General features: G+C 35.1%; 1 protein-coding gene across 11 annotated transcripts in view; it reads right to left on the minus strand.

Annotated features, from left to right (window-relative positions):
* BRD1 (bromodomain containing 1) overlaps nucleotides 1–26,114 on the minus strand; it is a 75,761-nt gene that overhangs the window by 12,720 nt on the left and 36,927 nt on the right. For 8 of the 11 annotated variants that reach the window (XM_074587803.1, XM_074587995.1, XM_074587532.1 and 5 more), the window contains 6 exons: nucleotides 25,256–25,387; nucleotides 23,163–23,291; nucleotides 22,027–22,339; nucleotides 20,908–21,168; nucleotides 17,230–17,718; nucleotides 48–183 (listed from right to left, as the gene is read on the minus strand). In XM_074587803.1, coding sequence (XP_074443904.1) covers nucleotides 48–183; nucleotides 17,230–17,718; nucleotides 20,908–21,168; nucleotides 22,027–22,339; nucleotides 23,163–23,291; nucleotides 25,256–25,387 — 1,460 coding nt within the window. Of the gene's footprint in view, nucleotides 1–47; nucleotides 184–4,901; nucleotides 5,119–17,229; nucleotides 17,719–20,907; nucleotides 21,169–22,026; nucleotides 22,340–23,162; nucleotides 23,292–25,255; nucleotides 25,388–26,114 lie in introns of those variants that run through there. The other 3 variants (XM_074588180.1, XM_074588279.1, XM_074588086.1) reach the window with 2 other exon arrangements.

Consider the following 26,114-nt stretch of genomic DNA (forward strand, 5'->3'; position numbering starts at 1 on the left):
AACTGATACATTCAATCTCAAACTTGTATTTCAGATTTACAGTTTACCTTGAGTTACACAAAAGACTGTTACTAGATGAAATACTAGATTCTGATGCACAGCGGCGACGAGGTTCAACTTTTCGTCCCGGAGTATCATCTAACGTTCTCTCTTTACTTCCATCTCCAAAACCATTTGACAGACCTACAGCATAAAACAAAAATAAACTGTATCAAACTGGAAACCACACCATTTCCATTAAAAAATTTTTATACTCTCACATTGCAACGTTATTGTTCTGTACTTCAAGTATTTTGATGTAATGAAAAAGGAAGAACATGGAACATTAACAAAACATTTCATTTCAAAACACAGTGTTATAAATAGGACATTCCTGTAGTCCAGACTTTAAAGATAGGGTGGAAATTTAGGTAATATGAAAAAAGGTGGAAGTTATAATATGGGAAATGCCAAATGGAATATCAAATCGGTCTCTATATGTAATGTTTCCAACTATTAAGACAGTCAGGCTGCAGAAAATGGGTAGGAAAAAAACAAGGAAAAAAAACCACCTCAAACCCCCATGTTACAAACCAGGCAGATTTACTAAGTCAACACAAAACTCATTTGAATTTAGTGTTACAACTAGAAGTCAAGAAATACTGAAAATCCTTTTCAAACACTGGAAGTAAAGAGTGGTAGGGATTCCCTCCTGCTGCTACCTAGTTCTTCCTGACAGTCTTTCCATTTTAGTAAATTCAGATTGACACCATCATGTCTGTTTTCTAAACAGAGATCAACAATCAATAATATGCACATTACTATATTTTACTATCCTTCCCCTAGTCCAAGTTCATATATGCCCAAGGATATATTTTAATTTCATAATGGTAATGAAAATGGAACAGAAGGCTTTTATATTACAAGCTATTGATTTGATGGGCTGACACCAATCCTGCTTTGTGTTTGCCAATTCACAAACAGTATAGTTCTTATTAAACCATTTCCATATTTGATTAGAGACAAAGATGTTTAAGATAGCGTTCTGAAGACTTTACCAAGGCGGGGTGGGGGGTAGGGGAGGAAATTAGGACTAAAAAAGAAAGAATCCAACACAGATTGCAGAGTATCAACAGAAACGAACTGGCTAAAGATAACGGTACCAGCCTGCAATCACCTACTGCAAGCTGTAGACTGCAAAAGAACAAAATTTTAACACAAATTCAATTCTGAGCACGTATATTTCCTTACAATAAACTAAAGTTTTTACTTAAGGCATATGACCAGCATGTTTCTCATAATGCAAGAAAGAGCTACCCATCCCAGCCGTCCTATTATCAGAGTCTTAAAGGTTCATCATGATCTTTGTTCACGTTGACACAGACAATAAGCTTATGCAACTTCACGTGCCTCTCCATGGAGCATTATGCTGTAAGGCAATTATGGCAGAACTCCCTTAAGTTCTAATTCTTCCAGTCTGTTTGCTACAAAGATCTCTGCAAAAAAGGCTGACAACCAAGGAACTTGAGCTTAGCAAGTTACTTTGTATGACTCAGTTGTATTTCAAAGCATTTCCATACAGCAATTTAAGGGATTTCCACCTCCACCTGCAGGAGACCTTCCATTTAGATTATAAATGCAATTTTAGATTTTTAAGAGAAAAGGGAGAATTTATTCAATGGTCTGAAAGATTTACTATAGATAAGCATTCTCTTTCATTGCCATTTATTTGACATTTATTTAAGAGCATCTGTTACTTGTAACTCCTATATTTGCCTTTGATTTCCTATACAAGAAAACAAAATGATAAAGGTAGCATTGTCTTGAGTGTTCACGCACCAAACTACATATTGATTAATCTTTTTCTCTTTTTCAGCAAGTCAGTACAAATAGCTGGAGATTAAGTAGTTCAGTCCTTGACTACTCCGAAAGACCTGTCAAAGCAGAGTATGCTTTATGGGAAAGCTTAAATTCCCTTATAAACTATTGCAGCACGCTTCACAGAGCATCTGAAATGAAAAGCTGGGAAAACATTCTGCAAAGATAAAAAAGGAGATCTCTTAGGTCTCTGCAAATGACTATTTTTTATTCTTAGATATCCTGTCAGACCTATTCTTCAAGTGAAGTGTAGAAACAGTTTTGTTTTCATCCTGCCACAAGCCAGAGACACATTACTCAAGTTACCATTCAGGCTTCTAATATATATCAGCTGTCAGCAGAAACAAGTTAGATCAAAGATTAAATTATCAGTTTAAAGACCGATTGAGTAAATATTGCTACCAGAACCAGAGCACAGTTCAGGTTCACAGTGGACTGAGACAGTGGAAGGATATATCTGTTTATTCTTGTAAGAGATGTATAAAATGTATACAAACGACTTGGCTATGTATCTCTAAGTACACCAGTTCTGTATGTACATGTATATGCAGGGGGAAAAAAATTAGGGAGTAGCTTCTCATTTTGATTGCTTCAACCAGTTTATGAATGTGCTGCTGCTGAAATGGACATTTTGTCTCTCAGCCCCTTGCAATGGTTTCTCCTCCTCGCCACCATGCCAGTACCAAGAAACGTGGTCATGGCAATGAACTAGTTTTCAGTCATGCGCTGGGCAAAGCAACCGTGGGATTGCCTGATTGCTGATGTTGAGAAACAAGGGAAGCAACAGAAACGTGCAACTACAGCAATGGAGACAGCCCTCTGCAGTGGTAATCCAGTCTTACACTGGTTTAAACATAACCTGCATTGTGAGTTCAATGACTCATGGAATTCACTAACGTAGGTTTTTAAGATTAGACTAAGCAAAGTTCTTTCGAATCTGTAGAATAGTCACCAACAGTGAAAAAAACCCCAAATCAACAACTTTTTCTGACAAATATTAAAGTGCAAAAGAACTTAGAGCATCTCAGACACCTTTCTCTCTTGCTTGTGGAAGTATGAAAAACAAAGATCATGCAGTCTATCGGCAGGAGCAGTTTGCCTGAATATCAAGCCCTGTATGACATGAGCTTATGCAGTCCACGAGACTCACTTTATACAGTCCACTTTTTAGAAATCATAATAGGCAATATTTTGAGAAAGGAAGACCTCAACCTCTACTGTAAACAAAACACACTCATATCTAGTCAAAGATACAGCAGTTGCCAAGTGACCTTGTAACCTGACAGAAAAATCCAGACAATAAAATGTGAGTGCTTTTATGGTATCACTGATGTGCACAACAACCCAGTTATAGTGCATTTATATATATAACTGGGGATTTGTTTTTTTAGATCATTACAAAACTCTTTCTCCCATGAATCAAGAAACGCCCCATCTCCTGTAGCTACCAGAACAGGTGAGATTAAAGACGATCCCCATTTGCTTTAAGGAATTTGCATTTTAGTGTCTCAAAAGATATTACTAAGAAGATCAAAGCAAGAAAATCCACAGCAGACGTAATTCATCCTGTTTTTGTGGATTAGTAGCCTGGGTAAGCTTGCAACAAACCTATATGGCCATTTACATTTTCCAGAAGCTCATGATTTTGTTAGATCAAATGAGATTTCTCTATAGAGTCATGGAGAGAAACTTTACTGGGTTGGGTACTGAACTTCTTACACATACTCCCCGACCAACACCCTTGATTGAGAACATTCGCCCCAAAAAAATTCCTGAACATCAAATGAAAACCTTTCATTAGCGGATGATGCCTTTTTATTTTCCCCTGTTCTTAAGTTTCTTCAAAAATGCAGTCCACTCTCAGAGGCAGAACCCACATTTTTTCATTAAAAATAAAAAGGAATTCATAAACAGTGAAGTCTGCTATTGATCTTAAATGCAGGGTTACAGCCATTTCCAATCGTCAGCTCTAGACTTCAATTTACATAGAAAGTTTTTATTGCCATGTCAATCATGGCATATAATAAAACACATAACCATTCTAAAAATAAAGAAACACTTAACAAAAAACCCTGTAACGTAAGAAGAAATAAAAAATAAGGCAAAGATGATCAGCTTGATACTTTTTCACAGGTTTCTCACTGCCTTGAAAATTATCAGGGAAAGTTTCAACTTTTTCTCAAGAGTAGCAGTTTGTTCTTAAAAAACTTTCACTGACTATCTACAGCAAGGAAGTTAGAATCTTGTTGACTGGACCAAATTAATGGAAGCAGGAAAAGGTAACTCCAGAAAGACAGCAGAAGTTCTGAAAAAATGACAGAGGAACAAAACTCAGGATAGTCCAAGGAGCAGCATGCTCCATGAATGTACAAAATGCTACCACAGAATTGTGCATTTCAGACTGCAATCGCATCTTGCAGTCTTACTGAAACAAAATAAAGAAGCAGAACTTGTATAAAATTATCTAAAGCAATTAAAGTTTTATTATGCATAGCTTGATGCAAAACCAAGCATATCCAAATTTAAGATGAAGTGCTGTATTAAACACAGCTGAAGAGCTGAGAAATAATGAAAACTGTTAGATAATTTCAACCATTAAAAAGGGGGGAGCATTCAAAAAAAGACCGCACACAGCCCACTAGCACGTACATAACACTACTTAGGCTGATTTTACCAAGCAAGGACTAATCAAGTCCTGACTTGTGCACTTACCCAGCAGCAGTGACGCTAGTCTTCATTAAAATATATATAATAAAGAAAAACGTGTATTTTATTAAAACTACATAAATGCACAAAAATAAGTGAAACATTTACTTCGTACACTTTACTTCTCCAAGGAAGATTAGACTGTCTTTTGGGGAAGGGAAAAGGATGGAAATGGAACATTCTTAACTAATCTGCTCTCACAGAGCATGTTCTGGGAATAAGAAGCTGGGACTGGTAAAAAACTGCGACCAATTTGTGTCACATATACTACAACATGTACAACTTTATAACTTACGGAAATGGGGCAATATATTGAATGAAGAGCATAGTTTCATATATGTCAAAGACTTCCTCCAACAGTGTTCATTTTTTTTGTATTGTTTTAAGGATGGCTGGTGTCTCCAACATGATCCAAAATAATTACTTCAAATGTAATTGTCTTTCTGCGTTCCAAAATGATCATTTAATTGAATTCCATTCCATGTTGAGGATAACAGAAAATAATTAGGATCCAAAGAGATAAATACCCAGCATGATATTAGTTAATATGAGAACCTGGAAGACAGTGAAAAAGCCATTAAGTCTCTCTGAAAGGAAACAGAGCTTTCAAATAAATAAGCCACTCTTACAGCAGCGTCCAGAGACAGTGAGAATGATACAAGTGTTCCACGTATTCTAACACTAATACTCAGCTAAAATTTCAAAAGGGGCAGAACTAGATTAAAAGCTTCACTTTGATTCAGTCCTTTCTTGAAAAAAGAAAATATATGCAAGTCATTGAAAGCATAGAATAAACCCTCCACGTGCATGATATGCATCAAGAACATGGCTTTGGAATGTATGTAAAAATCCCTCCATAAGAGTAAGACGGGGGATGACCCTAATTTAAGAGGATTTATATATGCAGGTATGCACAGGCAGGGTAAAGGAATACTTCAAGGCAATAAATAATCAGAAGTTACTGTATTCTTAAATACTGAAACCTTGAAAATGAGCATACTGCAGCAATAGGAAGGCATCCACAAAGTTTTAAAAAAAGTGAACATTAAGAATAACCCTATAAATTTCTACTTCCAACAGTAAATTCTGTTGGGACACATTAGACACAATCCTTCCTTTCAGAACACACAGATGAATATCTAAGCATGTCAAAGTTTACATTTCTTAAACAGTCTTCAGTATGCAGACAAAATGGGAGCCAGTTACTCACAAAGATGATGAAGTTTGGTGTGAAGAGTCCCCTTGGAAATAAAGCTTTTAAAACTTGCTTAAAATTTGGTCATGGCCAAAGACAGCAAAGAAAGCTCAGTGTGAGCCCATGACGTGGCACCTACACACTAAACAGCAGCAGCTTTCAAGATCTAAACAGAAAAATTTCATCTTCGTCGGTTTAAGTAACACATAATGAATACAGTTTGGTGGCTCACAGAATAGTCAGTTTGATATGTTCCAAAAGAATGCTAAAGAATTCATCCTGTAACTACTAATTTTCGTCAAAATCTAGGCTAGTCAGAGGAGAGGCTGCTAAAACAACTGAATCTGAATTGCACAACAGAAAGGAAAACTAATCAACATTTAGTAACCACAGCTTCAGGAAGATAAGGATTGTCTGTTGCTCTGTGCACTACAACAATAGGATCACTGTACTGTAGAATGATTGTTCAAGACATTTGAAAATATACAACTGGGAGGCAACACTGGTGGAGGAGTCTGAAAACATTCCAGAAAAATCTGAAAGGAAAAAAAAAACAAAACAAACAAGCATACAAGCAGAACCGTTTCTCAAAAAAACCTTTTACAACTTCTTCTAGAGAGCATCAGCTGTTCCAGTGCTATAGAAAAGACTGATGACAGTAATAGTATAACAGAAAATGCCATTAAAAAGCACAAGCACAAAACTTGAAGAATTTGTAACTATCTTTACAAATTGAATTCTTTAGTCAGCTCTAGTTTATATGATTTGTGACATGTAAAACACACAGAGATAACTGTAAAATACACGATTTAAGTGCCTGAATCACACTGTCGTTCAGGATCCAAGAAATATAATGACTATAGAAAGTCAGAAATATTTAGGATCACTTACTTCTAATTATCTTGGCAAAGATTACTCATGGGGATTTAAGATCAGAATCTTTTTTCCTGAATTATGCAGTAACGCAAACAGAAAAGATCCTTTAGAAAAACAAAAACTTTCTTACACATATTCCACTTGAAAATTTCTATTCTCTCACCTACCAAATCCTGATATAAATTTAAAGAAAGAAAATGTAAAGAGTTATTAAAAACTTAAATCAATAAAAATTATTCTAGTTTTCAACTTTTATCATGACAAAGCACGATAATTATCTACCAATATATTGCCTCAACAACCTAGTGCCTAACATTCTTTCAGAGCAGCACAGCAGGACGTACAAAGGTAGGCTATTCCATTTCCTAAATGGAACCAACTTCTTTTTCTTAAATTACTACCTAAAGGATTTTATACAGAGCTTTTGCCAACACATTTTTTTTCTTTGAAAGTAAATGTTTCCCTGTAATTGTGAGAACACAATTGCTGGGCATGGGATCCAAAGAAGAGGAAACAGACGGTCAGGTGAACTTCAGAGCTCTTACTTAAGCACATCCAGCGATTCTACTCTATTAAAAAGAAAACAAATCATATACCATTTCTTTCTCTTTTTCAGCTATTTATAGAGAAATCAGTTCTTACTTTGTGCCTCACTCTAAGACAGGGAACAGAAACTGAAGCAGAAGTTGCCATCTGAAAGAAAGATAAAGGCCGAAGTGTTTACCAGAGACCTGCCACCCCTGAGACGACCTACAGGACAGCGCAGGAAACTGCAAGTCCTTGAATTAGCCAGTTACTTCTTCAAGTTACACAGCTGCATTTCTGGACCTAATCTTCCAGGACTTTTGTACCTTGAAGGGTATTTCACACAGGGAGATGAAAACTTCAACTGATTCAGTGTAAAAGATCCAGTGCTAACTGGAGGCATGGAACAGCCTCCTCCTATGACAGCTTGCCCTGTACTTGAGGAAGTGCATGATCTGAATCCTTTTAGAGACTGTAACATCACACTAAAAAATTATTCCCCCCTAGCAAAACTTAACAGTGCCTGCAATCCTAAGATTGTCTTCCTGCTTCAATGAAAGGAGCTGCAAAGACAAAACAAGATGTTTCACTGCTCCAGGAGTCAACCTGACCGTGCTTTAGCGTTGTCAAGTGAAGATAATTAAGGGCTATTAAACAGCAACCCAAGCTTTGCTATTTTTAGGCAGCGCTGAACACAAAGAGTTAAAATAAGGCTGACTTGCATGTTCACATTTGTGGCTAATCAGATGAATCTACAGTGCATTTTTTTCCCCTCAGACCTAAATACTTTTATCTTCAACAAAAACCCCCCACATTTTTCTAGAACATGTGAGTACTTAGCCATCCTTATCAGCCAAAGGTTAGTTCTTAACATCTGCTTTTGTCTCCATTTTTTTCCAATGACATGTTGTTAGAAAGTAATTTCTGAGTGACAGTTGTATTGTTACAGATTTGGAGAGAGGGGAAAAGGGAAAAGTAAAGGAAGAAAAGAGGGAAAAAAGGAAGGAGTGAAAGGAAAATGAAAGTGGGGGGAGCGTTACCACTTTGGCTTAGCATGGCCTGACAAAGTCCAAGTGAGAGCATGACCAATGAATGCTGTTTTGGCACCATAAATAAAAGCAACTTTATTTCAAGTATTTTACCTATTATTGAGTAATATGTGTTTCTTTACATGAGATACCTTCCTATATGTACAATTCCTCTACGCAGACCAAAAAAACCTATGTCTGGGTTCTATAATGGGAAACACAGAAGACAGCTGTCAATTAAAAATGTCCCAAAATACTGTATCCCCAGGGCTGGCTAAAGGATTCTTAGTCAGATGTGCCACTTGATACCATTTTTATTTGTCAAAATCTTACAAATACTACTCAGCAAAATCAACGGAAAAGCAAAGTGCAAGATTCAAGTCCCTAAATTAGTCTTAAGTTCCCTTCTCAGTTGCTTAACAGGGATAATGGGAAGAAAGTACAGTTGAATTTTTGGAGGAAGCACGTTGCTCACCACCACCATTTGTATCGATATTCTTGTTAAAAATTGTATTCTTGCAACTATGGGGCATATAATTTAGACACAACTGGAATTGAGATAATAAATGTACAGTAAACTGACTACATTACAGTGCAAGAATGTTATTGTTCAAGTAGTCTCCCTTAATTTTAAAGAAGTTTACTAGGTTTTTCTGTCAACAACCAGAGTTCACTGAGTCTTCACTAGACATCTATATTTAAAGTACAGGAATGCTGTGTGCCTCCTTAACAAACCCTGAATGCACCATCCTACGGGGTGTCCTCGTGAAACAAACAACTGAAAAGCAGTTACCATAAAAATATAACTTGTAACACTACACATTATTAAGTAATACTACCACATCCATTAAGATCTGAAAGACACAATGGTTAGGTTATAATTCTCATCTCCTTATACCAGCTAACGTTTAGGTCAACCTAACACTGACAGACTGTAAAAGTTATATAAACTTGAGCAATTACAAAAAGCAAACAAATAAACCAACAAACCTTTACTGGTATTAAGTGTCCTTTTTGACAAATCACCGCTTTTACTTTTTTTGCCATTAAGTATTAATGCAATTTATTGCACTTACTGTAAGCAATCTAGCTACAAAAAGAACTTCACTTCAAGGAATAAACTGAACAGTACAGTTCATTTGGAAAGACAGTGAGCCAGTTAAGCCGAGAAGTCTGACTAATCAGTTAAGAGTCTTCTGCATATCCTAGATTTACAGGATTAATTAAATTTTCCTAAATCCTCTGGAGATACTGGCCTTACTCAGTAGATACCAAAGTGTTAATTCATCAACATTATGATTACATCCAAGATTATGAATTTTAGAGAAAAAATTAGCAACTTCAGTTCTGAAAGACGAATACTAGGTTTTCCCGTAGCATGAGCAGAGTGTCAGTTCCCAGACAGTAGAAATGCCTACACAACCTTTGGCCATCTGAAAAGCACACACAAGCATAGATGTACACCCAAAATCACATTTCAAGTGTCATCTCTGCTATATCGCTTCTTGCAGCAATTATTTCAATTCTTGGCTCAAGGATCTCTACTTCCTGTTTGGCATTTCCAGGCAAAATGGAAATCTTGGCTGTCCGAGTTCTGACCTGAAAGGGTGAAGCTGATCTATTCCCAGGAGCTTTTGATAAAGAAACCAAACAACTCGGAGAATAGGTTTCTCTTTGATAGTATATTGTAACTCTCACAAATGATTTTCTAAACAAAGTTTCCCTCGTGGAAAGGAGCCTTCAGGACACAGATTTCCTTTTACTTCAAACTCTTGATTTCGCTTGCAGTACTGCCTCAGCAGAAACTTCGTCAGCCATCTTCCTTCTGACTTTCTAAAAACCATTTTTAACCTCTGTTTTTGTAGAGCTTTTAATTCCAGCACTCCACGATGGCAGGATGCCCTGCCCCATCTGAATGCCTGTGGAAGATTTTTGGTTTAGAAAAACATAAGGGCATAGAAAAACTATGTAATCAAGTGAGCAATCGAAGGCTGATAAAAAACTTGAACGCTCCTGAATTTTGAAAAGTTTGCTCTGTCAGAGCAGAAAAGCTAGAAATATATCACAAATGGAGGATTAACAATTATCTGTCTATGGGTTTACGATTTAGTATGCTTCCTCTTTTACTTCGGGTGAATAGAAGCCATTGTACAGGACAGAAGTTACAGAAGTTAACACTTATCCTGCTGATTTAAGAAGTAATCCAGAAATCAGAATTACATTTCCAGATGCAAGGATCCAGAGAGCATGTATGATACAGTAAAAGAGTACATACTACCATAATTACTCTTTATGGAGGACCTCCCTGTATGCATGCAACCTACGTAAGCTATTCTCACCTAGGGGTTGAAAAAAGAGGAAAGGCAAAAAAAAACAGAAAACAAACTCACACACAAACCTTTTCAGAGAGACATTCCCCTTGCAGTCAATCACACTGTGGGAACCGTGTCCCTCTCTCTCCACTCATAGTAGAATGAGCCCTAAATTAGCATTAGTGACTTCCAAGTTCAGTGCCCAAAGTTAGCATTGGGAGTCTTTGGATTCATTTTTATGATCATTCTCCTCTTAAATCAGACCTGTAGGCGAGTATGTGGGGGTTGGACTTGAGGACCTTTAAAGGTCCCTTCCAACCCAAACTATTCTATGATTCTATGACGTTAACAACAGGTCAAATGTAATGGTGACGTGGTCAACTCTGGTACCTTATGTACTTGATACAAGGGACTCCATGATATCTAAGCCTGTGAATTTGAAGGCAGGTCATCTATACTCAGCCCCAACACCATGGCAAGTATGTTCTTAATTTATAAACATAGTGTGGATCTCCAAATTCACTATTATTTTTAATACCTTCAATAAAACACACAGTTCTCTGTTTACCATCTGCAGCACAGAGAAAAATTAGTGTTAAATGCCACAGAAAAAGCACATAGGGGACTATGACATTTTATTTTTTAGAAAGACAAACTTGGGCCAAGAAATGAGCTAAGCATTCAAAAAAAAATAAATAATGAAATGCCAGAATGCAGTAAAAGGCTCCTCAATTCCTACAGCATGAAGAAAAACAGAAAGGCACCTAGAAAAATGTTTATTATCACAGCAGATTCAGTTATACTGATCTTAGAAAACACAGCAATTCTAAGTTCGGTGCTAATAATTAATATCTTAAAAATAACCCAAAAGATAGCGCTTTCAAAGAAATTAACAGGTTTAAGACTCAAGAAAAATTTCTAAAATATCAATGTGTATTATAGCATATGCCTGCCACACTTCAAAAGCCCTGAAAAAGGACAAACCCTCCATTTATCTAGTTGTTCATCAAGCCTCACCATTCTTGACTGTCGCTTAAAATTCCCTCTATTCTAATAATATAAGTCATGAAATAAGCAAAGGATTTTTAACAGTGAGGCAGCTAATACTATGGTTCTTTAGATGAAATAAAACCAAAAGGAACATTTATTCTCTTAAATGTCATTGCAATTGCTGACTGGTATAGAATAGTTTCCTTCCCCCACTTTCTGACTTATGCACTTATTTTATTCCACATATATTGCAAAAATCCTATTTCTCAATATTTTTCCAGACATTAAATTGGCAAAAATTTTAGTAGGGCTGCCAGAATTCCTGTCTAAAACTTGAGTATCCCAAATACAAAGAAAGGCAGCATTTAGGGTTTTTTTTTTTTCTTCCCAAATTTCTCTCCTTAATTTGCCTAGTTTTATTAGCAGATGGTCAAAGATTCTCAGTGGCCTACCATCCATTAAAAAACAATAAAAAAACCCCAAAACAATAAAACAAACCTGTCAAAACCAAGCAAAAACCCAAAAGTGCACTAGCAACACCTCCTTCCCCCCCAATAATTTTAGTAGAGTTCTAGTCAAACTTCACTTTCTCGGCCTCTTTGGTACTTATGGGCTGCTGTGCAGCCCCTGGTTTTATCCTGACAACTCAGCAGCGGAGCTCCTCTAGTCCCCGAGTCTCTATCCTGACAAATCCCTTTTAGGCCTTCACAATCTCCAATGCTTTGTTTGTTTGCATATACACCTTAAAATGTTCTACGTTTTGAAACTTCTTGGAAGGCAGGCAGCTGAAGTTTCTGGACATTGCTAAGTGTTTCAGTAACTAAATTTCACATCAGTTGTACAGGAAACAAACACTACGCATCTAAAGAAAAAAAAAAACAAAAAAGAATAGTTTTAACTCAAAGTATAAGGACTCTGGATCTGTCAGTAGATTTAGTCAAATTACTGCATTTTACTCATGAATATATATGTAAAGACTGTACTTCCTGTCTGTGTTAACCAGAGGAGTAATTATGCCAATTTGTTTAGTTATTTACTTAGAGGACCTAAGTTATGTTCTTAGAGATGCATGTTTTACTTTCACTTCTTCCATTTCGAGAATGGTAACTGAATGCTGCACATATGAAGCTTGACTTTTAATTAAACTTGGCCTGCGCTCCAGAGAGCCAGATTTGTTAGAAATCAAGTATTGAAGAATTCAAAAAATAACCCGTATTCCATTTTACCGCGAATATAAACTCTATCTTTATTCACACCAAATAAAATTAAGTAGAAGTGGTCATCGCTACAGTATTAAATTGTGTCAAATGCAGGTGGGATTCATATACAGGTAACTTGCAGACACTTAAGTGCTGTTGAACATTTTGTAGGGACTGGGCAAAACCAAAGTCACCGCCCAACATTTACTAATAGATTTAATAAGGTATAATTACATTTGTTGCACACTGACAACGGCATGCGAAGTATATATTAAGAAATTATAAATTCCCCCGCCCCTAAAAAAACCCTGTGCTTTTTACTGTATTAAATACTCTAATTCAGTGATTCATGTTATAAATATTCGTTTACATCCGTTTCAGTGCCTTGAGAAAATCTGGAAAATCTTGCTGGAAGCAAGAAGAGTATTAATTAGGTTATATATTTAACTGAAATACTCTATTATTGCTATTTATCCAAGAAGTAATAGAAAACCAACATACCGCACTATAATAAGCAATATTTGCAATCCTGATTCTATGATAAGTTAAAGTGATTGCTTCAGGACAGTAGATTCTGAATATTAATTTCTAATTAAAATAGAAGGTACCAACACAGTAACTGTCAGATACTATTCTAAATTTATGAAAGCTTAAAGGTGACTGATAAAAGCAAGAACATAATGAAAATTTAATCTGAACCTAATCTAGTATTTTACACTGCTCAAAAGGTATTTTAAAACAGTCATTTTTTCCAGTTTATTTTACCTATACACAACTGATAAGAGTCAAATTTTTAAATGGTCAGCAAAATCTACCTTCTGTCTATCAGTCAGCTTTATTTTGCTCAGATGTAATAACTGAACCAACTAATTTCCTGATGAAAAGGATTCATCTTTGTAAGAAAAGAGTAAGAATACAATGGATATTTTGAAAAGTTCATTAACAGTTAATATTTGATCTGCCTGAACTTCAAGAATCATACATCAATCTCTGATCTGACCAAAATTTCCTAAGTAAAAACAATCTATCATCTTTTTGAAATTGCTAGGTACTATATAAACCAAAATCAACATACATCATCCATAGGAAATTTTTAAACACATCTCTCCACCATGTAGTTGTCAGTTTCCACATAGTGACTATGTGGAAAGTTGTGTTATATATGTAAGTGATAATGCCCTAGTAGAACACTATGAAATTAAAATTTAGGGTTATATTACACCATTGCTTCATATTTTTTAAACAAGGATTCACATATAAAGGGAGACCAGAGTATTAAAGTGAACTGCTTTCAGTCTGCTTTGAAGATTAAAATCATGTTGTACAATAATCTCCTATTTCTGAAAAAGTATTTCAATAATTATTTTGTATATGAAAACCAACAACATATGGGACACCATACTTACAAAGTAGTGTGCCACGGGTTATGTATTTGTCTTTATTGAAACTAATTGGCAAGCACACTGACCTCAAATGTAATTCAAGAGAGCATAATAAAAGGCAGCCTATGAGAATAACCAAACATCAGACAAAGTAGGCACGGTTTTACTTAGCTGGGTAAAGATTTAGTCTTCTTCTGAACTTCTTCATATAAGAATACATGTAAGTGACACGAAAGGGGGAAACACTGAGGAAACTAAGTAAGGTGAGGGACAAAACAACAAGGCATCCTTAAGTAACAGCAAACCCCCCCACATTGGTTATGGATAGTTAAGGAAGAAAAAAGATGTGATAGTGCAGCTCTCGACACTTAAAAATGTCAGTGCTTTGTATATTAAGCAAAGTCCTTTTTAATGAATTTTTTCTTATATCCACTAAAAATGAGGATATTTAACATTCATACCAAAGAAAACTGTGCAATAATAATTAATTTTCTACTATAGTTATTGCTCATGAAGTTGCTAACTCACGAGAATGCACGCAAGAAGACTAACACACACCTTTTCTATCATGGTATGTCTTTGGAGGGAAAGATTCATGGTCTGCTGAATTCTTTTGAATAAAAACATTTTCTACTAGCAGCATGAAATTAAGATTTTTTGCGAAAAATATCCAAATAGAAAAAAACCTCCAACATTACTTCTACACCATCTCATTTACTTTTATCAGAACACAGACATCTGCATGAATTGACACCAGCTTGCACACGCAAAAGAAAAACAATTCAACTGGTTTTACATATTGGAAAGCATCTGAGGTTTGTGCTGGTTTCCTGCTGAATTGTAGCTCAAAACAGCTGCCAATTGCAGATTTCTTAAAATAGCGTAGAGACACAAATTTGAAAATAACATGAGGAATAACATCTCCAACGTGACAGCAAAATGTTTGGTTGCAAATGGAAAAAGAATCACAGAAGCAAGATCTGATAAACTGATACATGTGTATGAACCATCTATGTTTAAAAAATATGTACTATCAAAGAATAACTAGAACACCTTCAGGTGAATTTAATTTGGCTAAAACACTTCGATTCACATACGCAGTCTCTTCTTGAGCAAGCAAATAAAAACTTTAATTATAAATGCCTCCTAAGTATTAGTTCTAAAAAATTTAATTCTGTACATATCTTCATCAGCTTCAGGAACAAGCTACATAATTTTTATTTTAAAATAAATAAATAAAAAGAACAAATTCTTTTAACGTTTTGGATTTTGTCCCTGCTACTAGCCTAAGTATTACATTAAAAAAAACCTACAAATTCTGAAATGGGAAGAATACTACAATTAGAAGAAACTATCCATAATTGTTTGGGTTGATTTTTTTTTTATTTTGAAGATAAATCAAAAGCATATTTGCTCCACGTACACCTAACTCCACATAGAGAAAAGGGAAAAAGTGACACATTTTAAATGTATTCAGAAATCTGGGGATTTGGGAGGTTTTGTTGTGGGGTTTCTTTGTGGGTTTTTTGTGCTTTTTTTTGGTCAAGAATTAAGTGAATTTTCCTATATACTGAAAACGTTTTTTCCCCAAAGAAACAACTCACAATATTTAAGATAAAAATTTCAAGGAATTAGTACTAATTCCTGTTGTGATCTAACATAAAATGATTCATTGTGCACGTGATAAAATGCAATCTGTGTAAAGGTACATAATGAAATTATCTAGGTTAAAGACTGGTAAATCAGAATATTTGGAAACCAAAGCTTTTTATATCATTAACAAAGATTAACCCATTTCTGTCACACTACCTTCGTATGATTCCTACTTCAGAACTAAAGTACCAGATCAAAACTACGTGCTCTTTCCAAGCTATTATGAAAAGGAATGGAAACTGGAGCTTTCCAAAAAGGCGAAATAAACAAAGAAGCAAAAATATAAACCAAAACACCCCCCTACACCCTGTACCAGATCTTATCATTTTTTCATGTTATTATTCCAGCATTAATCTTCCTCCTCACTTGATCATTCAAAAAAAAAAACCCAAAACCAAACCCAAACAAAAAACCCCAAACAAACAAATGGAAAAAAACCAACACAAACAACCAAACAAAAAACCCCAAACAACCAACCCATCCTCCCCCCTAAAGAAAACCCCACAAACAGCTTTTGGAGCACATCTTCACAACAAATGTTCAAAGTAAATTCCTGTATTTTTCATTCAAAGACACAAAAACACACATGCTTTTTTCATACCTGCATATGAGTTTAACAACATGACAGAGAAACAGAGTATTTATTTCAAAGGTAATACAAAAGTCATAACAATGGCCATGGATAACATTAAGGAAATATATTTAAGTAATTTCCTTATGCTGCTGTTCTTCCTCAAAGAGGGTTTTATTCAAAATTCTGTAATAAATAGAACTACAGTTCACTAAGAAAAAGTGTAACTAATGTCTTCAACTGTACTGCACCAATGTATCAAGATCATTTTTTTAATGTTCTTTAGTGAAGTCTCTTAAAGAGCATAACCTTACACTTAGATTTAAATTTATTTATTTAAAGCACACTGTCTAAAGAAAAGAAACACAGGAAATGTCACTATACTTTGGGATTTTAAACACTTCCATAAAATACACGGGTACACAAAGCACCTCATACACAGTCATCAGTTTCAAAACATAATAATATGCTTAGAGTAATACTACAGCAAAATGAAGTCACACATGGAATATGCATTTTCCATGTTCCTCCTTATAAAAATTTTAGTTTTGGCACCCTATATGATGTTTCCATGTAATTTAACAGTGAATTTCCAAGAAAGCAGCTGATTCACTATTCCTATTGGTTGTAACAAAAGGAAAGAAAAAAAAAAACAGCTAAAAAACAATAATAAAACACCCACCCATGTAAACTTGAGGATTCCATTGCTAAATGGAAAACTGTGACCAACTAAAACGTGGTTCACTAATTCTAATTGCATAGGGCCAACACAAAAATGAATCGGTATTTTCTGAACTGTAACTACATCGGATTACTCAACTATGAGGAAAAACTGTTCAAGTGCTAAAATCTGAAAATTAACATGTACATCAAAAAAATAACAGGTATGTTAACTGTTGAGATGCATCCATTCAAGTAAGTTTTGTAACATTTACCTGTATCCAAGCGCTTTACAGGGGACTCATCATCAACCTCAGAATCTCCACATGCACTCCTTGATCTTTTCCTTGGGTGCAGAAGTGTCTCCAACCTTGGAAGGACTACAGACAAAAAGGTTTTGGTCCCTAGCTGTGGAGAAGTTGGCTGGGTTTCAGTGTTCTTTGCAGACTTTTGGGGGCTTATACTTTTCGATTTGCAGAAGAGAATGGATGTACGTCTGTTTACATCAGTTGATGACTCAGCTACAGCAGAAACAGTCGACTCATTGAGATTACTGTCAAGTAAGTGTTCTGGAGTGTGTCCATTTATTTCTTTCTGAATGGAAGTGCTATATAATTCATTATCAAATTTTACTCTTTTGTAAAGCTTACTCTGCTCTGGATTGAGTTCTACTGGTTTGAGGGTTGGTGGTTCTGAATTAGTCTCCAAGTTTGAAGGAAGAGGTAATGCATCTGATGGTTCAAGTTTAGGGGGAGATTTATCTCCTGAAAAAATTATAAATAGAGTGTGATTTTTGAAAACTTGTAGTTATAAAGTCTATTATAAAACTCACTATAAATGTGCAGCCCACCAAATAAATTGTTGTTTGGAAACAAAGCATAACATTTTAAAAACAAACCTTGTCTAGCAACAATCTCTCCTAGTTAGTAGTTCCTACTTTTATACTGGGAAGGTAACACGGACAGAAAAGTAGGTGTTTATAGTTGGTGTTAACAATTTACACCTGGATAAATACTTTTTACTTCTCATGCAGTTATGTTAGTTTCATTAACTAAAAACTAAGAAACCTATTTTTTTTAAATAGAAAGCTGGGGTGGTGGATGATTATCTGTTAAATGCGATTACACTGCCATTCAAGTAAAATGTTTGATAAAGTACATTTTTATAAATTTCACCTTGTCAATACTGACCTTACCTGCCTAAGACAAATTTTATCAGATAAGCATTAATAAATAAATAAATAAATAAGGTATTTGTAACCTGATTTGCTTGACTGAGCTAAAATGCTATTAAATTTACAGAAAGGCAAGAGTTGCAAAGCTGCTTTACAGTTGTGGCTACAAGTTTTATCTACCAAAAAGAAATAAAAAAAGGGGAGAAAAAAACCCCAACCACCCCCAAAGTCTTGCAGCTTAATTAGCCACTGGTTGGCAAATACACACTTGACAATGCAGACTTGATAGGAGAAATCAGAAAAACCACCCTCTACCATTATTTTTTTTCTTCCTTCCCTTTTTTTTTTTAAAAATAATAAATTAATTCCAGTTAATTCCAATAATTCCATGCTGGGAAGACAGAGATATAACTGTAAGCATATAAAACTAGTTTCATTTTTTCCTCCCCAATCGACTGGAAAGAAAATAAACATTATACTGTTGCAGCATTCCCAAATACAAGTAGAAGGAATTCCTAACCCATAATTATCAACTCAAAAAGATGTTACAACCTTTTTTCTAGCTCCCAAAAGAATCTTAAAATATTAATTAATAAGGAGAACATACTTATTCTAAAGTAACTGTACAAGACCAACATAATATTTATGTTAGCAAAGGAAATTTTAAGATTTACTTTATTTTTCTATGTCACATCAAAAAAGGTGTAGAAACCCAAGGGTTTAAGCCCTGTATCTGCAGTGGATTAAATATTATCTCTATATTGTTTTGGTTTCAGCTCAGCAATGCTTACTTGGAAATCTATGACTTCTAAGCACAGAAAGATCTCTGCCCCATTGCTTAAGGTTTAATTGAACAACAGCATAGTTGATATTAAAAATATAATACTAAAATAAACTGTGACTATGCTCACATCCTTTGAAGACAAGTATTAGAATTTATAATAATAATATTTCAGGAGGAAATGAAATTTGCAGTCAGATAAGCACATTTAAAGTACTACCCATTAAAAAAGCCTGTAGTTTAGAAAGTCCAAGGTGACTGTTCTTTGTGAATAAATTCTGATTTTCTTACAATTAATTAGAAAATATTCACAAAAAAAGATTTAAGCACAGAAAAAAACACCTGAGAACTATATAGACACTAACATCTAAATCTCACGGGGTTTTTCTGGTACTGTATTTTTCACATCATCCGAAACTGAAAGCAGAATTGCAAGGGGGTAATTCACAGCTGTACTAAGTCAGCTCCTGTAGAGATCCTGGGCAGAGGATTCTACTACTTTCATCATCATTCATTTTGGCAATTTGTTTTCTTTACTCTTTTAAGTACCTTCCATTTCAGAATTGAAACTTGAACTAATTACTCTTCACCAGATCAGAATTGTAACAACGCCTTCATTATGCTTTTTTAAAAAAGTGTACTGTAAATATAAGAAATCGGCTATTGCTCACTTTTGGACTATTTTTTGCACAACAGCTGCAGTGAAAGGCTGTGTTATAAAAATGTTAAGCTACAAGTAAAAAAAGTTAGCGTATTCATTATCTGCCAGAAAGTACACTCCTAAAGAACTACGTTCACTAGCATCATCACTTGAATAAAATAAAAAAAAATAATTAAAAAAAATCTGAAATGTTTGAAGAACACTTAACAACCGCAGAACAAGATAAGCATGCTGATTCATGTACACTTGTTCTACTGTTGTCATTCCAATCTCAAGCAAGTTATACGTTTGAAAAGCATTCTCGCAGTCACACTAAGAATTAAACGCCAAGTTACTGTTTGAATGGCAGTTAAGGAAAGACATTTTACTGACTTCACCTCTCAAAAATTTTGATAGCATCAAGCTGCACCAGACACAAACTGTTTTATTTATTATCATGCTTCCACTTTCCCTTGAGCTCTTTCCTTGCCCCATTCAATGCAGTTATTCAAAATGAACCACGTCTCAACTCTCCTAAAGAAAAATAGGTTAGCTTTTTAAAGAAGAGCTGATCGTGAAAACTCAATAGAATTTTATTTTTTTTAAGAGGCTAGATATTCTGTGCGTCTTTTAAAAATGAGCAATTAAGACCTCAGTAATTTATTTAAAAGCTAAAAAAGTAAATACAATATTCAACTGAAATACAAAGTTAGGTCTTTATAGCATATTGCTCTCATTGAATTCAATGGGAATTAGCCAGGAGCAGATGCAGTTCTGAGACCAATGTTTTGAGGAGGAAGAGAAGCGCAAGAGGAAGGGCTGGTTAGATACGGCTGACTTCATTCTACAACATGAAGTTTGTTAAGTTCTATCAATAATTAGCTTTATTAAAAAAAAAAAAAAGAAAAAAAAAAACCACTCCCCCCTCCCCAGAGTCTGGAGCAGAGAATTAAAAAAGCTACAAGAGGCAGTACAATGGCCAGAGTTTTCAGCACCATTGACCTAGGCTCACAGGACCCCTAATGCATATTTTGACATTTGAGTGGACTTCTGAAAGTACAAAGATGTTTTCCACTCAGGCATTTCCAATTCCTTTTCATATTAGATTGTTTGTACTTTCATTTCTTAAGACCAAAATTTTTAAAAGCCTTGCTACTATGAAAAATAATGGAGGAAGATTTTGTTTAAATAGATCATTCTCATATACTTAAAGTATTTGTTGTGATTAAGTGGCTAGTGGTCCATGTAAAAATTAAATATAACATTAATTTATTATACACACTTTAATTCATATGATTAAAGCACCTGACTGAAGAGGTCCAGAACTGTACTGATTTAAACAAGGTTTAAAATCTTACCTTCTTCTTCTCCATCTTGTTCTAATGCTGCACCTTCTTCTTCAAAACTTCCAATACCTGATTCTATTTGAGGAGCTTGGTTGTGTTGCTGACTTAGTTTGTTGCGAATAATGCTGATTTCTTTCTTTAACAGCTTTGCCCTTTTGCTCCTTGACCCACTGGATTTCATTGCACAGGTGAGATCAAGTTTTTCTAGCAACTCTCTCAGCTGTTCTTCCAAGGACATATGCGCTCTGTTTGCAGGATTCAGTAACCTATCCACTGAAGTCAAAATATGTATAATTGAAAATGTTTTAGTGTTTCACAGAATATTAAGAACTCTAATACCAACAGGAAGGGGTGGTGAGGGGGTGGTGGAAATAATGATAATAATAATTAAAAAAAAAATAATCACTTGCCAGAATTAAAAAATGTCATCAAAAATCTACTTAAGATTACAGTCTTAGTAGCTTCACCATTACCAGTGAAGAAATGTTGAAACAAGTTCCTACTATATAATTACTGTTCTTCTTGATCAGCACTTTGCTCAAGAAAGCTAAGTAGCAGAGCAAAGAATTAAAAGGTCAGAAGGAAGACATAATTAATCCTTCCCACCCTAACAGATGATTTCCTCCTTGTCAAAGAGAAGGGCAAGATTATGGTTATAAGAAAAACATGTTAATTACTTTCCTTTACTGCCAAAACCTCAGAAAACTGATACGTATGTCAGAAGAAGACATTTTAATTTCCAGTATTACAAACGTGCTTGATTTTTTAATTCAGTAGGTGATTTAAGAATGTCCTTAATTTTAGGCACGCTGGTAGTCGTTTTCCATGACTTATAACCATATACATTCTTGTGAAAGAAAGCACTCAATTTAAAAACCTTTTTCATGTATCTTGTTAAATTAGGCTCTGGCATTGTCAAAATCAGAATGTGGATGACACTCCTTTCTCACAACAAATCTAGCAGTACAGAAATGCTTCAATCTTTCAAGAAATTTTTATTTAATGGGGGCGAGGGGGCGCGAATCTAGTCAGTAAACTGATCAGTAACAATTTTAGACATCTGTATGGAAAGTACATACTGTGTATAATGAAAAAAGTAACTTTAAAAAATAATCCAAAAAAACATCTTACCATCTTCCCAAGAGAAAGGCTGGGGTGACTCAAGTTTAGGCCGTTCAGGTAAGTGCATTCCAGTTTCATTATTATAACCGATTCCTTCAGCATCTCGCCTAGCTTGCCTGAGAACTACACCTCCTTGATCTCTTAACCGCACTGCAGCTCTATAGAATATTGTATCTTTTGCATTGTATTTCATACAGTTATCTATTATAAGATTGAAGTCTTCTTCAAACTCACTGAGGTTTTTATAGCCTTGAGCATCTAACCGTTTTCGCATGGTTGAGAAATCCATAGGATGTTTAATATGATCCAAATAGTCTGGAACCTTTGAATAAATATTTAAAACACAAATGGGTACAATTATCTTATTACAGACGAAGTAACACTAGCTATTAAGTGACCCACATCTTTTAAACATTTTTTGTAACACCTCAAATCAGTAACTTCAAAATGTAGCTTAGACTGGCACATATTAATATTGCAAACATTTGCACACCAACGGAAGTGCACATATTACAAGATTCTGCATCTTAGGTAACAAGCTAGAGCTCTATTAACAGATGCTGAAACCACACGTTTTTAGAATTCTGTGTTTTTATGGGCATACTATACATGTATTTATGTATACACATATTTATAAATGTATGTACACATCTGTATACATATGTGCAATATAAACATGTATGTAGTATCTGCACGTGTGTATATATGCAGTTCATATAGACATTTCTACATGTTATTTATAAACATGTATAAATGTGTTCTCTATGTACGTATGCAGACACACACAAACACATACACTCTAAGTCTACCTAGTTTCACAGCTAATGAAAAGGAATTTCGCCTCCAAGTAAGAACAAAAGTATCCGCATTTCATTTTTTAGGACATCTTTTGAGTTTTCCTTATCCAACAATCTTATCACAAAAGATCAATATGTGCCCATGTTATTCCGTACAAGTTATTTCCCCAAAATTATTTTGGTATATGAGCATAAACAGACTTTCATAGCAGTAAGTTAACTAGCAAATTATCAGAATAGAGATTAAAAGGTAACACTGCTCCCAACTGTGCATGCAACGATTTTTTTCTTGTACTTAAGTGCCATCAAGCCACATCTAAACATACGGAAATACAGCTTAAAACATACCTCTTTAAGGTTCACTGGCTGAGCAAATATACGAGCAGAATCCTTTTCCTGCAGCTGATCCAGAACCGATCGCAGAAGTACAGTGAACGGAGTAAGTTGAAGTTCCATAGCAACCTGCTCGATCTTGACCTAAAGAAGCAATAATTATCCAACTGAGCATTTTTCACTGAAATACCGTTTAAAGTAAGTTGTTTTGCAGCAATAGTAAAGTACGTTAGATATGAAACAATATAAATATACTGTAAGTAAATGAGTTTAACGCTACTTTCAATATCATCAGTTGGCATTTGTCGACATATTTTCATTCCTTCATTGTAGCCTCAACTTCAACTCCAGCTTCTCAGAATGCAAATTTGTATTTTATCTATAAATGAATTTTGTTCCATTTTGTAACTGTATTCCTTTGCTCTGGAAAGATGCTGCATAAGTACAGCTTCATATTTTGCCAACAATGTGAAAACAAGAACAAGAATTTAAAGATAACCTGTTTAAAATTAAAATTCAGTTGTAGCGCCATGTTCGAAGTGCAAAAAGAGAATCTAATGAACATTTACAGGCTACATAAAACCAAACACAGTAAGTTTAAAGACAATCTTCTATGTAAATTCCAAGAAAATAATTTAAAATATCCAGAATCAACATCATCTTCAAATACTTGATCACCCTTCAAAATTTTCATTATTTTTCACAATATTACAACTCCTCTATAGTTTTATTTTCAGGTCGTTTAAAGAATTATCAACATTGAAACATTCTTGTTATGGCAAAAATAAATTATTAATGACACATTAACAGTGTGTGTGTATAAACACATAAACAAAGTATACATACACCCCAACACACACATAAAACACGTGTATAAATAATAATACATACTACATGTGTATAGCATTTGATATTTGAATGTAAGGAATGATGCACGGAACTCCAGAAAGCACTCAAGAATTACAAACTATATTTCCTTGCAATGAATGTTCACAGCTTGTAAAAAGTAACAATGGAATATATTTTTATAAATAAGGACAATTAAAGACTCCTAAGTGCAAATGTTTTGCTTTCACGTTTTTTATACAAAAAATGTTAACTTTCTGCATTATCGCTTCCTCAAATCTTCCAGCAATGTTAACTATAGAATGTTGTAGACTTTGATGCAGCTTTTTTTTTGTGTGCGTGCCAGAAGAATAAAAGTGCTACTCAATATAGGCACATGTATTGGGAAAACCTGAAGACATCAAATTTCCTACAGATCTTCAGAAACCGAGAAGGGACTGAGAGCAGCCCTGCCGAGAGGACTTGGGGGTACTGGTGGATGAAAAGCTGAACATGAGCCAACAATGTGTGCATGCAGCCCAAAAGGCCAACCGTGTCCTCGGCTGCATCAAAAGACACGTGGCCAGCAGGTCGAGGGAGGTGATTCTGCCCCTCTACTCTGCTCTTGTGAGACCCCACCTGGAGTACTGCGTCCAGCTCTGGAGCCCTCAGCACAAGGACATGGACCTGTTGGAGCGGGTCCAGAGGAGGGCCACAAAAATCATCATAGGGCTGGAGCACCTCTTCTATGAGGACAGGCTGAGAGAGTTGGGGTTGTTCAGCCTGGAGAAGAGAAGGCTCCAGGGAGGCCTTATTGCAGCCTTTCAGTACTTAAAAAGGGGCTTATAAGAAAGATGGGACAAACTAAAAACTTACAGGGCCTGTTGCAACAGGACAAAGGGTAATAGTTTTGAACGAAAAGACAGTAGATTTAGACTAGACCTAGGGGAAGGAATTGTTTACGAGGGTGGTGAAACACTGGAACAGGTTGCCTCTGCTCTGAGCAACCTGGTCTAGTTGAAGATGTCAGTGTTTATTGCAGGGGGAGTTGGACTAGACAATGTTTAAAGGTCCCTTCCAACTCAAACTATTCTATTATTCTATGATAATTTTATGTATTTGGAACAGTTTGTGTGAGTGCACACCTACACGTTTGTTTCTTGATCCTACATGAGTATTAAAAAAAAACAACACTGGAGACTATTGCAATAACTATGTGTGAGAACACTTAAACTACCTTTCCTTCAGAAAAGTTTCACCGGATTGAAAGGTACTCCATTTACCTGTTCTCTTTTTAATTTTTCACGCTTACGTATAAGTTCAATCAACAAACGCGCTCTTTCAAGATCATGGCGCAGCCTTTGCCAGTACTTCAACTTTTCTTTTAAGGCTTGCATTTCTTCATCATCTTCTCTCTAAGAAAAGAATCAAAAGGTCTTCATGAAATAAAAAACACTAACCTCTTTTTATAAGATAGTTTTATGCAATTATAGAGCGTATTCACAGGAAAGGAGAAACTACTGTCTTATAGTTACAGCACTTGGTCATAAGCTTCATACTACAACAAAAGAAAACCTCTGGTCAGGGTATCTTCTTGATTTTCTCAACCGTCTAGCTGGAAACAAAAATCTATAAACTGGAAAGCAATCCTGAAGGTTATTTACATCAGAAAAGACAATATAGCAAACAGCAACCTAGCAGTATAACAAGCTGCAAAATAAGATTTGTTATTTTCACATTGAGATCCAAACCAGGTAAACATCATTAGCTTCTTCAGAAACTCATGCCTAGTAGAAACAAATTCTTGTTTCTTTCCTTCCAAATTCAGTCCACCTTCCCTGCACCCAGCAGAATTAGGACACACTTGTAACAGAACAAAATCATTATGACTTCTGAGGACAGGAAATGACAAGCAGTTTATTAAATAGTAACTTCAAGTGGTGCTGTGAACGGGTAATGCAGTAATACAACCTTTCAGTGAATGCATGAAAGAATTTAATTCATACATTTTTAGGAAGAAGTCGTGTTTAAAGTTAAAAATTACTTGCATTACTTTGATTTATACACAGAGAAAGTAGATCCTTTCTTGTTTGTGTTTACTATTTTTCATAAGAGGAAATAGTATATTGGAATACTACCTGT

The sequence above is a fragment of the Larus michahellis genome, chromosome 1, assembly GCF_964199755.1.
Source record: "Larus michahellis chromosome 1, bLarMic1.1, whole genome shotgun sequence".
Lineage (NCBI taxonomy): Eukaryota > Metazoa > Chordata > Aves > Charadriiformes > Laridae > Larus > Larus michahellis.